The sequence below is a fragment of the Artemia sp. Qi Xiang Cuo genome, chromosome 15 (assembly GCF_049724085.1).
Source record: "Artemia sp. Qi Xiang Cuo chromosome 15, ASM4972408v1, whole genome shotgun sequence".
Taxonomy (NCBI): domain Eukaryota; kingdom Metazoa; phylum Arthropoda; class Branchiopoda; order Anostraca; family Artemiidae; genus Artemia; species Artemia sp. Qi Xiang Cuo.
The window spans coordinates 45,492,393-45,506,506 of record NC_142808.1 but is presented as its reverse complement, the minus strand read 5'-3'; the positions used below and the strand labels follow the sequence as shown (position 1 = coordinate 45,506,506).

Sequence of the window (14,114 nt, the reverse complement as noted above, 5' to 3'; positions counted from 1 at the left end):
GTTTTGCAAATGGCGTCATGTACTATGTTAGTACATCATATTAGCATTTCTTATGACATCATATATGGCACCATATAAGAATTTTCTTAGGCCCAAAAAACAAAATTTGCAGTTGCAGTTACTATAAATGATGATTCTTTGGAACCCATTACCTGAACTATCAAACGTTATAAAAGATGTGAAAATGGAAAACCTGGACCATCAATTACGACAACACCAATACCGGGAGCTAAAGCAAAGGCGATTGATAAATTGTGTGAAGGAATCAAAATCCGAAAACGTGTCAAATGAAAATGAAGAGCAAAGATACGGGCGGTTAGAAGATATGCAATAACGACCATTAGAGTGTCAAAAGTGAAATAAAGGGCAAAGACACATGCGGTTAGAAGACATGCGACGCCGAACAAGTGAGCGAGCCAAAAATGAAAATGAAGAGCAAAGGCACACGTGGTAAGAAGAAAAACGGCGGCGTGCCAAAAATGAAAAATATAGGTCAAAAGTCTGAAAAAATTCACGAAGAGCCTAAATTTTGGTTTTTGCAAATGTCGACATGTACTATGTTAGTACTTCATATAAGCATTTTTTCTGACATCATATAAGCAATTTCTTATATGTCATGCATAGCATAAATAAGAATATTGACTTTCCAACACATCAGTTATTTATATAATGTAATGTCTGTTGGAAGGCCCAAAAAACAAAAATTTGCAGTTGTAGTTACTATAAATGATGCTTTTTTGGAACCAACATCTGAACTATCAAAGGTGATAAGATGTGAAAATCGACAACCAGGACCATCAATTACGACAATACTAATATAGAAAGCTAAAGCAAAGACCATTGCTTAATTGTCTGAGGTAATCAAAGTCCAGAAACTTGTCAAAAATGAAAATGAAGAGCAAAGAAACAGGCGGTCAGAATTTATACGAAAACGACAATTAGAGCGTGTCAAAAATGAAAATGAAGAGCAAAGACAAACGCGGTTAGAAGACATGCGGCACCGATCATCTGAGCGAGTCAAAATTGAAAATGAAGAGCAAAGACACACGCGGTTAGAAGACATGCGACACCGAGCATGTGAGCGAGTCAATGAAAATCAACATGGGCAGCGAGAATCAAAACGTGTCAAAATTGAAAATGATGGCGAGGATAATCATCCTTTGTAAAACAAAAAAATAATTAAGCAGCATTTCAAATCTATAGATTTACTTTTGATTGAATTTCTTAAGATGTTAAGGTGTATTTTGTAAAAAAAAAAAATAAAAAAAAAAACAATGAATATCAATGTACAACTGTAATGAAGTGTGAATAACCCAAACACATTGAAATTTTGGTACAAAATAACTGGTATAAATTGTTGCAATAATACATGAGATGATAAAATAAGCCAAATTCTGTACATTACCGTAAATACATTTTCGGTACAGCTGTAAATATAGCTGTAAAATGTGAGCGCGGTAAAAGGTCGAGGAAGATATTTTGTAGTGTTATAGAGGCCTTGTCTAAGGATAGTTTTGGTTATTTTGATAGTTATGGTATTTTAAGTGCCCACTAGTGGTTGCTTAAAAAACAAAGAAGATGCAATATAATAAAAAAAGAGACACGTGGAAGTGATTTTCCTTATTACTTGTCTTGGCTTGGCCTTTTCTCTGTCTACAATTAGCCATGTCTTGATGCAACCTATGCAACCTACTGCAAAATACTTGATAACTTCAATTCAAAATCAACAGACTCGGTTGAGGCCTTGGGCCTCGACCAAGTTCTCCGAAATGGGGTTTTGTTTATGGCGATACATATAAATAGAAACAGAATCTTATTGTTGGTAAAGAATGATTTGTTGCTTGAGATTTCAGGTTGTATTAACATTATAACATCAAGCGCTTCATGAGTTTATTGTTTATTTTGACGTTAGTCTTGGTTTCCTCAAATTTTATAGTTAGCATGACATCAATCTCAGTTTCATGTTACTATGAATTTCGTTTTGTTACTAATTCAAAAGAATTTCGAGATCGCAATTTAAAAATGGTTAAGTACGGAGGTAACAAAAATTTGAAAATCTAGGTGTGAGCGGAGATTGCATTGATGAAACTGCAACATCTACACAGATCAAAACAGGGCCAGCACAGAAAAATGTAGTCTGGACGGTTTTCTAGAAATTTAAACGACCAACAGAAGGAACTAGAGAAACAGAGACAGTAATTCTTCTTCCCCCAAAAATAAATGGCTTCCTAAAAATGAATAAAAAGTTTGGATACCTCAATGCTTCCCGATCCATATTTTAAAACCTCGTGACTTTTATTATAATTCATTTTTTTTTTCAAAGTCCTTGAAAGCAATGAGCAAGGTCGTATTCAGAATTTACCTCCAGAAGTAAAAAGGGGTTGATTTTGATCAGGGGAGGAGGGTAAGTGGGGAAAAACTTTACAAAGTGTACGGAAATCTCAGGGGGGAGGGACCCGATAACTACACCCCCCCCCCCGTCTCCCTAGATATGGTCTGGCCTATGAAGATGGTAACCACGAAAAAGTATACAAAAGAAAAGCCAAGGAAAGAATAAATATTGAAATGCAGAAAATTATCAAGAGCAAATCAAGACTGATTGTCTCCTTGACTGCCCTACCAAGCCATTAATGTATTCTAAGAAATTATAATGTGCATTTAAAAGAAGTCGTAAAATGCCACCACATAGACCAGGACACGTTCTAAATGCTTAATTTGTTACTGAAACAGTTTTATACCCCGAAAAAGAATTATAGCCACAGAAATTTGAACTTCGTGGGAGGGTGTAAAGCGGTAGGCTTTGAATAGTTTGGGATGGGGGAGGAGCATGAGAAGCTGTGTCGGCCTTAGACAGCTTCGTAGTGCAGTGAGTTGTTAGTAGAAGTAGTAGTAGTAGTTTGTTGCTTACGGTTTCCCTTAGAAGCATGCGATTTTGCGACAAGAGCTGGAATTAGAGCCAAAAGGATAAGGTTTATGTACAGCCGTAATTCTACAACAGGTTAACAGTAATTAGCTTTGGGATATAAATGAACACAAGAGTATCCCCAATCAGTGAATCTAACCCACTGTTTCATTGATAAGGTCAGTTTCTTCCATCAACTCAGTTTAATATATCATATCATGGTTATTCTGTCAATACTAGCAAGAGACTTCATGCAACAAGAATTAAATTCGACGGCTTTGAAACTTCGCATCTTTGAACGAATGGAACTCATCTGGCAATGACTCCATTCAATAGCGTCTAAGTATTTGTTATTTGTGCCTTTATTATCAAGCAAAGTGAAAGCCGGAGTGTAGAGGATTGTCGCCACAGTGGCCAATTCAGTGCACAGTACTTCTGGGTTGAACCACTTAATTTATCCAATTCTTTCAGTCAAGCTGTCGACCCTTGAGATTCTTTTCAAGGGATGTTGAAATTTCAGTCCTGAGCTGGGAATGCTGGGGAAAGTCTACCCTCCCCCCCCAAACGAAATTTTTGTCCGAATCGTAAGAATGTAACAAAAATGCATATGTACAAAATTTTAGTGCATTTTGTGAATACTATTTTGATACTTTAAGCGTCAAAAGTGATTGGGGGGCAACAAGCCACCACACACACCGTTTTTTTCCCAAACGCCACCGATCAAAATTTAGAGACAGCCATTTTGTTCAAAATAGTTCAAAGGCTGCATAACCGTGCCTCAGGGTTTGACAACCCCCATTCAACCCCAGGGCAAGATCTGTAAGCTATAAAAGTTACCCATTGTTAAAATAAATGGTTTTTATGAGAAGGGTGGTCGTATAAACTTTGAAGGGGTCATTCAATTAGAAATCGGTGTCCTTTTTAAGATTCATTAAATAAATCAAAAAAATAAACATTTTTTCAACTGAAAGTAGGGCAAAACATTAAAACTTAAAACGACAAAAAGTAATTACGTATATGAGGGAATTGTCCCCACCTCAATACCCGCTATTCACGCTAAAGCTTTTTAGTAGTTCAAAAAAAAGCTTCTTATTGTTCTAATTAACAGCCCTTGTGTTCCAGGATTCGTTCTTAAAGAATTAGGACAAAAAGTCAAACTTTAGCGTAAAGAGCGAGGTATTGAGGATGGGACAACACCCGTCAAATTCGTAATAAGTTATGTTCGTTTTATTTTTTAAATTTGCTCCTTACTTTCAATAGAAAATCTTGTTTGTTTATTTAATTTCTGATGTTTTTTTTAAAATAATACCTGGATATCCGGTTCCCTATCCACGGAAAGATCCTCTAGCAATTCAATTCAGGTGAAAATTTACCCCGAACAATTACCATTAATACATCCACATGTGAAATTCAGTTAGCAAAGAAAAAGATAAACATATAAAAAGAATTTTATATGGGAATTATGAAAAATTCTCTCAGTGTAAAATTTCCCCAGAAAAGTACACCCCCCCCCCCAGAAACTTCCCTCCCGCTTGAAAATTATCCCCGTAGAAAATTTATTCCCCTCTCCCGAAAAAATCTACATATACATTCCCAGTAACAAATACTACACGTAAAAAATGAACAAATTTCATAGTTTAGTAAAATTTGTTATTTACACGTGAACATGGATGTGGGGGCCATGTTATATCCGAAGGCATAGTTATTGGACCTTTCAACTATGCTGAGCAATATGGCTATTTCAAATTTTGATCGAATAACCTTGTCGAAAAAGGGGCATGGGAGGGGGGCTCGTTTGCCCTCCATTATTTTTGGTCACTTAAAAAGGGAACTAAAACTTCTATCTCTATTCGAATGAGCCATCTCCCGATATTTTAGGGCAACTGGTGCAACACAATCACCTCTGGGAGATCTTTCTTTTGGAAAAAAAAATGCAAAACTCCACAATTTTGAAGATGGGAGCTTGAAACGTCTACAGTAGGGCTCTACGGTACGCTGAATCTGATGGTGGAATTTTCATTAAGATACCTTGACTTTTACACCCCCTCCCTCCCGCAGCCCTCGCTGCGTATTTTCATTCTCGCTGCATATATTTTTGGGCAACTGGTTCAATACGATCACCTCTGGGAGATCTTTCTTTTGGCAAAAAATGCAAAACTCCACATTTTTGAAGATGGGAACTTGAAACGTCTGCAGTAGGGTTCTCCGGTACGCTGAATCTGACGGTGGGATTTTCATTAAGATACCTTGACTTTTACACCCCTTCCCTCGCGCAGCCCTCACTGCAAGGGTAAGTTATACAAGTAGCTTATTGTATAAATATAAGGTTTATTATTAAGAAAAAAAAGGCATGTTTGATCCTGGATCTCACAAAAAGGTTTAGAGTATTGAGGCAGAACTTCTTAAGTTGCACATTCGATCCTAAATTGAGAGTTCTAGTCCTTTTATAAAAATCGAAACTGCACCAACCAGCCCTTCTGTCCTAGAACTGTTTTTGATGTCTGGTCCTTTTTGATATCTGGAAGTTGATCACACATCAATGATCTTTCTTTGGTAAAAAATACACCAAACATTTATAGATGAGAGCTTTGGACCTCTACAGTAAGTTTCTCTGATTGTTTTGTTGTTAGGGAGGAGGAAGATGCCTCAAAGGGTGCATTATAATGACAAAACATCCTAAATCTCACTGCGCCTTCAGGTAAACACAGAATTAGTTCCAAAGAAGGGGAGGGGGGGATGGAGGTAAAAATTGATAGGTAGTCCCTCTTGATCCCTGGGAATACTTCTGGTCCACGCTGTTATTATGAAAGTCAAGAGTAACATTAAATCAAAAAGGATGCTCATTCGACCAGAATTGAGAGTTCTAACCCTATTTTTATAGGTCAAAAGTGATTGGAAATCAAACAGCCTCTGTTCTAAAACTGTTTTTGAGGTAAATTTCTACCAAATCATATTATTGAGTTAGAAATAAAGTGAATACACCATTCGATGCCTTTTTTTTATGCTGATAACGAATATAATAATCATTTCTATTGTAAATTAATTTCAGCCCCCCCCCTATATCTACCTAACCTAACCCAACCTAACTTAACCCTGAATTGGCACATTTAGGGGGGGGGGCTGAAACTCATTTCCAACAGAAATGATTATTATATTCGTAATCAGTATAAAAAAAGGCATCGAATGGTGTATTCACTTTTGTCCTAACTCAATAATATGATTTGGTAGAACTTTACCGTTTTTGATATCTGGTCCTTTTATTTATTATTTTGGACATCTGATCGACATTTTGAGGTGCCTATTTTTTAATTTCGCGGTGGCTGCTCAATGGTGTGCGTGGGGGAATTAGCCGGAGGGGGGCGGGACTTTCCCCTGGGGGATTTTCCGTATAAGACTACTTTCTACTACACTAAATTGTATGGATGTAGTTGCTAGTTAGAGACTTACTCTCTTTTTGTGGTTTCATCATTTCAATGTTGTCAGGTTTTCTTTCTTCCCTTTTTTTCGCGGTTTTTTACTTTAAAATAACTATTATTAAGTTTTGTACAATTTTCTTATAGACAAAATGTTAAGTTCTAAACACGTCCCCATGTTAGAGGCCATAAATCTTCATTTATACTTGGCGAATTCATTTATACTTGGAATAACAAATGTTCTCGACATAATAAGTTCGTCCTTGTATTCTTCTCAGACAACTACACAGATCACCGCAAGTAAATCAGATAACTCACCAACGGGAATGTCATAGAGTTCATCATTTCGTTTGGCAGCAGGAGCTGGGAGGGAGGGGCTTCCTCCTCCATTTGTTACTTGAGCACCTACTTCAACCGGTTCATACTCCTTTGGAGTTTCAAATTCTTCGCGGAGAGAACGACCTGAGATGAACTAATTTTTAGCAAATTTGCATAGAAATTTCAGAGCGACTGCCAAATTGAAAAGCACAGATAAGTTATATACAATTGAGACATTTTATTAAATACTAAGACTGGGATCCCAACAGCGTTGCCAACTAATACAAGTTACGCACCAAGCACTTCGCAAAAAAGGTTAAAAATTAACCGTCTTGTATTGAAAGATTTGAACAAATTCCATTGACGGAAGCTTTTTTTCATCTTTTTGTATTAAAAAAGTATGAATATAAAATCCTGATATAATTCATTCCATTACAAAGCCAACATTCATAAAGAGCACTCATTTTAAATTTACATACTAAAGCTCAAGCCAAGAGAAAAAAGAGATGTTTCATTCCAATAAAATCCGTAATAAAAACAAGCTTTAAGAAGATTCAATACCTTCAAAATTATTTTGCAAGTCTCAGTGTTGGCTGACCGTCTCAAAGACGAAGGAACCACTAGCGAATTCTTCTAGCACCACGGGGACTCCCAAAGCAATTTTAGTAAAAATTTACAAGGAGTCTTAAATGTGTCAACATAATGAAAAGCTAACGTGAGTCTATCTTACAATAAAGTAAACATATAATCTCTTACTAATTGTTAAGCAAAGCGCTGTTTATACAATGTACATACATCATAAATATTATGCATCATGAAACTTCCAAACAGGGAACTTCCAAAGCTATAAGCTACTCAAATGATGTTTTCTTTAATCTGCTTTTTAATGTTTCACAAACAAAGCAGGGGCGTAGCTCTAGCATTTTTATTGGGGGGGGGGGCAAGATGGGTCTATATCCGGACAGTCAGGGGGCAAAGGCTATATAATAATTTTGTCACCAAATTATTGGGGGGAGGGAAACTGCCCGCCTCCCCCCAAACAACACTCCTGCAAGCAGGTATGCTATAATATTTTAAAGACTGTCCTTGCTGAACTTTAAAACCTCTGTTCCGTTCAATCAAGAAAAGAATTGACACTATCTAATGATGTTAGCTTCATTAAATCTAAAGATCTCTTTATCCAGCACAAAAAGGGAGGAGTTAAATAGTTTTTTCTAAGATTTCTGCGAAAGTACATGTCGGTTTTTCTGTCGTTTATTAGGATCTCTTATTTATCACTACCAGTTGTGGCAAGACGGACCTATCAATTCTAAATAGTTTGGTCACACTAACAAAAAGAGCTTATAATAGACGAGATAGGGAATCCTGTAAGATATCGAATCCCAGTCTCATAGGATACATCTTTGACTTCTGCTCGCAAGCCATGCGGGTCAATACTTAGGCGTATACCAAAGAAACCAACAATCCCGCCTTTTTGAAGCCTAATTGGCTCCTGCATGAAACACTGAGTCAGTAGAAAGAAGAAATAGCTAGATTCCACTTGATTGGTTCTTCTGTGTGCAATTTTAAACCAATGATAAGAATAAAAAGTTTTCAACTCATAAATTATTTTAAAAAAATTTCTATTTCTCTCTAACTTAGGCATAGAATAAACAGGCTAATTTCATTATGATATTTAAGGTTATTATTAAAATTACAGATAATTTAAATTCCTTATTTCGCGAAAAGGGTCATTCTGAAAGGGAGAAAGGCCCTACTTCACACAAAACTGCAAAACTCGAAACTTTTACAAACAAAATCTAATTCTGCAAGCATACTGCAGATTTCCGCTTATTTTCATATAATTCTCCCTGTTTTCCTATTTTGATAGATCGAGCCATAAAGGGTCAAACTTCAAGGGAATTCAATACCATATGAATAAGACTATTTTGTCCATTATAAACTTTTTCAATTTGTATGGCCAAACTATTTAGAACTGATTAGGCGGTCTTCCCATAACTTGTAGAGTTTGGATAAACGATCTAAATAAACGCAAAAACTAGAAGCCAATACCAACTTTCCCTGAACTCCTAGAAGACAAAATTTAAGTTCTCTTGTTTTGTGCAGGAGATGCGAGATATTCGGTTTTAGTGAAACTTTTATCATTAGAAAGTATGAATTTTGTTTTTTCGATTAAACGGAGCAGATTTTTTTTTTGTTTAATTCAGGAAAGGCTAGTCATTAAAAACGTTCTAGCATACCTCCTAGATAAATGGAAAAACTACCTCAAAAGAAATGTCAAATAATCAATTTGTCAGTTCAGCGAATTTCCTGTAGTGGATACCGCTTTGATTGAAAACTTTGCTGACACAACTTCACAGTCTTTTCAATCGAATTTCATAATCAAATCACAAGTTCTCAATAGTTTTCGATGACAACTAGTCCCATGAAAGAATTCGCTTATGGACCTTCTGTCTTTGAAACAGTCAACCCAGAGTGAGGCTGGCAAAATCAAGATTAAGGTATCAAATCCTCTTAAAAAAATCAAATTTTTCTTCGTACGAAACAGCAAAAATCCAAGCTTTTACCCGTAAAGACCCACTTGAAAGAGAGAGAGTTGGGGTAACTTATTAGAATGGAAACTGGCGCTAGTGTCGAAAAAAAAAACTGTAAATGCCATCTAGCGTTTGACGCTGCTTTGCATTTTTTCAGTACAACAATAAGAATAATTAACTTAATTAAAGTAATTGCTAAAATTAGCGTAGTAATAAATGTCTGATCTCAGTTTCTGACATAAAAATGGTGGCAAAGCTTAAAAAATGCCTAGAGACACCAAATGCTAGACGTCATTGATTTTTTTTTTCGATACTAGCACTAGTTTCAACTTTTATAAGTTACCCATACTCTTTTACCTACTTAACAGGCAAATCACAGACTGCTAAGCACCTCTCGGCGACAAATATGACGCCATAACATCTACTTTAAAATTACCGATTATCCAGACTAATTAAACTTCTATTTAAAATAAAAGCTACCACAGAGGCAGTTTTAGGGGGCCAGGAGGGGCACTTGCCCCGGGCGGAGAAATTTTAGGGTCGGGAATTTCAAAAAATAATCGAACATTTATAATCATTTGAAATTTTAATTTTTCCCATATCTTTTCCCATATAAAGTAAGAGAAGTCAGATTTAAATAAATAAAAATTAGTCGAACATTTTGTTAATAAATAAAAATTTTATAAAAATTATGCCTGAAAACTCTTGGGGAACAAGGGGGAGAGCGCTAATCAAGATTTTGCCTCGGCCGCAAGAAAGGCCAGCCGCCACTGGGCTACCATCTGATGATACTATCCAGAAACTTATACCAGTAACGGTTATTTTACAAACACACCATGGATTGTTAGCCGCCTCTCAAAGACAAATTTAAAGTCATGTTATGTGTTTTAGAAATTACCAACTGTTCAGACAATTCAAAGTTTTATTTAAAATATATGCTAGAACTTGACAAAGCTACTCAGAAATGAACGCCTAAGTATTCGGGTTTCTTAGCTAATCTGTTCATTACTTTGAATAATGTGAAGTAAATACTACTAGTGCTTTTGCTAAAAAAAAAAAGGAACAGTGGTACCGTTCTTGATAAATTTGGGGGGGGGGTCTAAGAGAAAGGTATTTTTTCAATAAATCTATAGGGGCATAGCCCCTCCCTAATTGGGACCACTGATGAGAAGGAAAAAATTATTCACTGTTTAGGTCTTTTTTATGTATATAATTTATCTGTGCGGGGAAACCGCGAAGGATGTAACTCAAAAGGTTGTATGTTACACACCATACATTTTGCATCAAAGCAGAAAACTGAAAAATTTTCTCGGATTATTTCACTATTATTAAGGACCAGCAGTTTGAACATAGAACATAGGCAAGTGAGAAAAGATAACAATTTGAAATAAAAAAATATAAATATCTTGAGAATATGCAAGATATGGAAAAACAGATTAAAACAATTGATAGAACATGGTTAGTTCTAGGGAGGCTTGCTGTAAATAATAATAATACAAAAGTCACATTACTGCCATTTGAATTACCGCCGTCAAAAGCAGGAAGAGATAGAAGAAGACCTAGCGATAAAAAGAAGGTGCTGCTGAGTAAACAGAGATTTGCCCATCCCTGCGGCACCTCCTGCAAAATGTTCGAAGACAGAGCAAAATCCAATCGGGTCCAAGCAAACAATGTTATTATTAACAAAGCAAAGAGCAAAACCAAGCAAGCAACAACTAACTAAGCAAGAAACCATTGGCACACCTGAAACACAAAATCACAAAAAAAAAAAAACAATAAGAAAAATAAGACAGCCATAAACATTGGTTGTCAAACCCGGCGAGCGGTAAAAAACCCAAATAAAATAGGTACAAATATTTAAATTGGATTAAAAATAAGGCCGTTATGGTTGAAACAGAGGTCTTCAGTTAAACGGACTACACGGATCTACAAGCTGGAGGAGTTAAAAGGAAGAAAGAAAGAGAGACTCTGAGAGAGAGAGAGAGAGAGAGAGAGAGAGAGAGAGAGAGAGAGAGAGAGAAAGAGAGAGAGAGAGAGAGAAAGAGAGAGAGAGAGTGAGAAAGAGAGAGTGAGAAAGAGAGAGGGAGAGAGAGGGAGAGATAGAGAGAGAGAGAGAGAGAGAGAGAGAGAGAGAGAGAGAGAGAGAGAGAGAGAGAGAGAGAGAGAGAGAGAGAGAGAGAGAGAGAGAGAGAGAGAGAGAGAGAGAGAGAGAGAGAGAGAGAGAGAGAGAGAGAGAGAGAGAGAGAGAGAGAGAGAGAGAGAGAGAGAGAGAGAGAGAGAGAGAGAGAGAGAGAGAGAGAGAGAGAGAGAGAGAGAGAGAGAGAGAGAGAGAGAGAGAGAGAGAGAGAGAGAGAGAGAGAGAGAGAGAGAGAGAGAGAGAGAGAGAGAGTGTGAGAGAGAGAGAGAGAGAGAGAGAGAGAGATAGAGAGAGAGAGAGAGAGAGAGAGAGAGAGAGAGAGAGAGAGAAAGAGAGAGAAAGAGGGGGAGGAGGGCAAGGCGGCAGTTGCCCCCCCCCCCCAGCAATTTGTCATTTATTATTAATGCTGTAATTTACTAGGTAAATTAATTCATCACCAAAGCTATAAGCCTAAAATATCTAAAGCCGAATTGGCCTATAACGACAAGACAAAGAGAGGCAAATTTTGAAAAAAAAAACTCGCTAATTGTTTATTACCTACGCCTTTCAATTGAAAAATTCTATACATATATATATATATATATATATATATATATATATATATAGAGCATATATGTATATATATGTATATATATATATATATATATATATATATATATATTAGTTCGATCTTTCGATTTTCATTCTTTTTTTTAGATATTATCCCTTTTCTCTTTTAAATTGTTAAATTATTTTGACATTATCTAAACCAATTATTTAGTTATTTGATTAATAACATTTAAGTTATTTTATTAATATCATTTTATTATTTAATTTAAATTATATTAGATTATTTCCGTTCTTTATTCTGAAAACGTCATCTTTTATACAAGCAAAATATTCGTTGTTTTTTTTGTTTTTTTTTTATACTGGCCATAGACCCGTTACTTTGTTTGTTTTTTTTTCAAAATTTTACTATATTTTTTTTTTCGCTATAAGCCTTTACAATATAAAAATAATCAAAATAAGAGAAAGCCAATCACCATTGATGCGTGCACTCCCTACTCCCGCATGCAGAGAATCTACATCATCAACAGCTATATCAATTTTAATTACTTCTTCATTCATTCTTATTACAGGAGGGGCTGGCTCATCATACTGCTTGAAAGGGGTGGACGTGAACTCAATACTTTTGTCATGCGGTGGGGGAGGAAAATCTTCCTCGTAGTGGCCGGCCAGCACCTCCTCTGAATTAGTTGCAAGTAGTTTGGTTAGTAAATAAGCAAAAAGTAAGAAAATATACATTACGGCTGTCCAGAACCAAAGAAATTAATACCATCGTCTTCGTTTTTTTGAAGTCAGATTAAAAAAATTTTTCTTCTTTACTTTTATTTTGTATACATACTTTTATTTGCACATATTTATACGCGCAAAATGTCCACTATTTCTTCCTATCCGATTAATTTTAGGCTAGGAAAGCTTGCCTAGACGAAAGTAGTTGCATAACGACTAACAATGCAATGCAGTGACATTGTTCGCAATTATTAGTAAAGTTTTTATGTGGCAAGCTCTCGGAGATAAATCAAATTGCTTCAACCACCAAATGAATTGGAAACAAATAATTGGCATTCTGTTTCGAGCAAAAGTAACTTAGCTTTAGCTTTACATATACTGCATTTTTTGAAATAACAGCAACAATTCGTTTGGTTTTATGTTTTGGGGCAAAGTGATACGGCAATAGGTTATATACATAGCACATTTTATCCAATCCAGTACCAAATTGATCGGGCGTTTGAAAATAGAGGGTAAAGCAGGCATGGGTCCCAGACCTTAGTTCTTAGGCCAGAGAACGGCAAACACCATGGATCAGCTATAGTGCCACTAGCCAATAACTTACAAAAGGAAGTAGGTTATTACCTCAGTAAAATGAAGTGCTAAAAAAATTGCAGTCGGTGGGAGTTGAGTCCAAGCTTCCCTCCTTAACTAGCCGAAACCTTGACCCATAGACTCAGACGGGAAGCTTTTTCATGGCGTTTAAATGTATATCTCAGCTTTCAAGTCAGATAAACCATTTAACTGAAGCAATATTTGAAATATGTGACATTTTTGACGGAAAAGAAACATTTGAAGCCTATATGCCGAAACATTAGGTATATAGACCCAGAAGCCTAGAACTGACTTCCCGTAGAAGTAAAAGGATAAGGAATTCCGTTCTCCTTTGCTATGTTATTGTTTTAACCAATATTCTACTGATGGATTGATTGATTTGAGTGAGTGAGTATATCGTGGAAAGTTGTTGAAAAGACATTTTGGTTCGTGTCTTTTGGGATTGGGGCGAGTGTTGGTATGTGTCAGGAGTTGAGATGAGTTGTAGAATATGAATGTGGAATTCATTCAAGTTCCCTGTAAATACGATTATTTTAGGAATTTTGATTAACTGTTTAGTAAGGGTGAAGGAGGGGGAGGGGGAGCACATTTTGTAGGAGAAGGAGGAACAAATTTTGTGTGGGGGAGGAGGACCAAAAAGTGTATTAATAGTTGACATGTGTTCTTTAGGGTCGTCCCCAACACACATTATGAACTTATTTTAAACGTAAGTGGTGATTTTTATTTGTTTTGTTGGTATTATATGCATATTTAACTGTTATTTTTGTGACCTACTTGTTAATAAAAAACAAAATCTAAACATTTCTTTACCGTTGAAGTACCAAGGACATCAAAATAGCTCTCCCCCCGGACCCATCTTAGGCCTATTTTCAACAGGAAACCATGACCTTTTAAGAATTTCTTTGGTCTTTTTCAAAATTTTAAATTTTTTAGTGTAGTGCCAC

General features: G+C 36.1%; 1 protein-coding gene across 1 annotated transcript in view; it reads right to left on the bottom strand.

Annotated features, from left to right (window-relative positions):
• The window catches only part of Amph (amphiphysin), a 117,238-nt gene that overhangs the window by 17,542 nt on the left and 85,582 nt on the right, over positions 1-14,114 (bottom strand). The window contains exons 9-10 of the mRNA XM_089101213.1: positions 12,327-12,530; positions 6,634-6,777 (exon numbers count right to left, since the gene is read on the bottom strand). Coding sequence (XP_088957339.1) covers positions 6,634-6,777; positions 12,327-12,530 — 348 coding nt within the window. The remainder of the gene's footprint in view (positions 1-6,633; positions 6,778-12,326; positions 12,531-14,114) is intronic.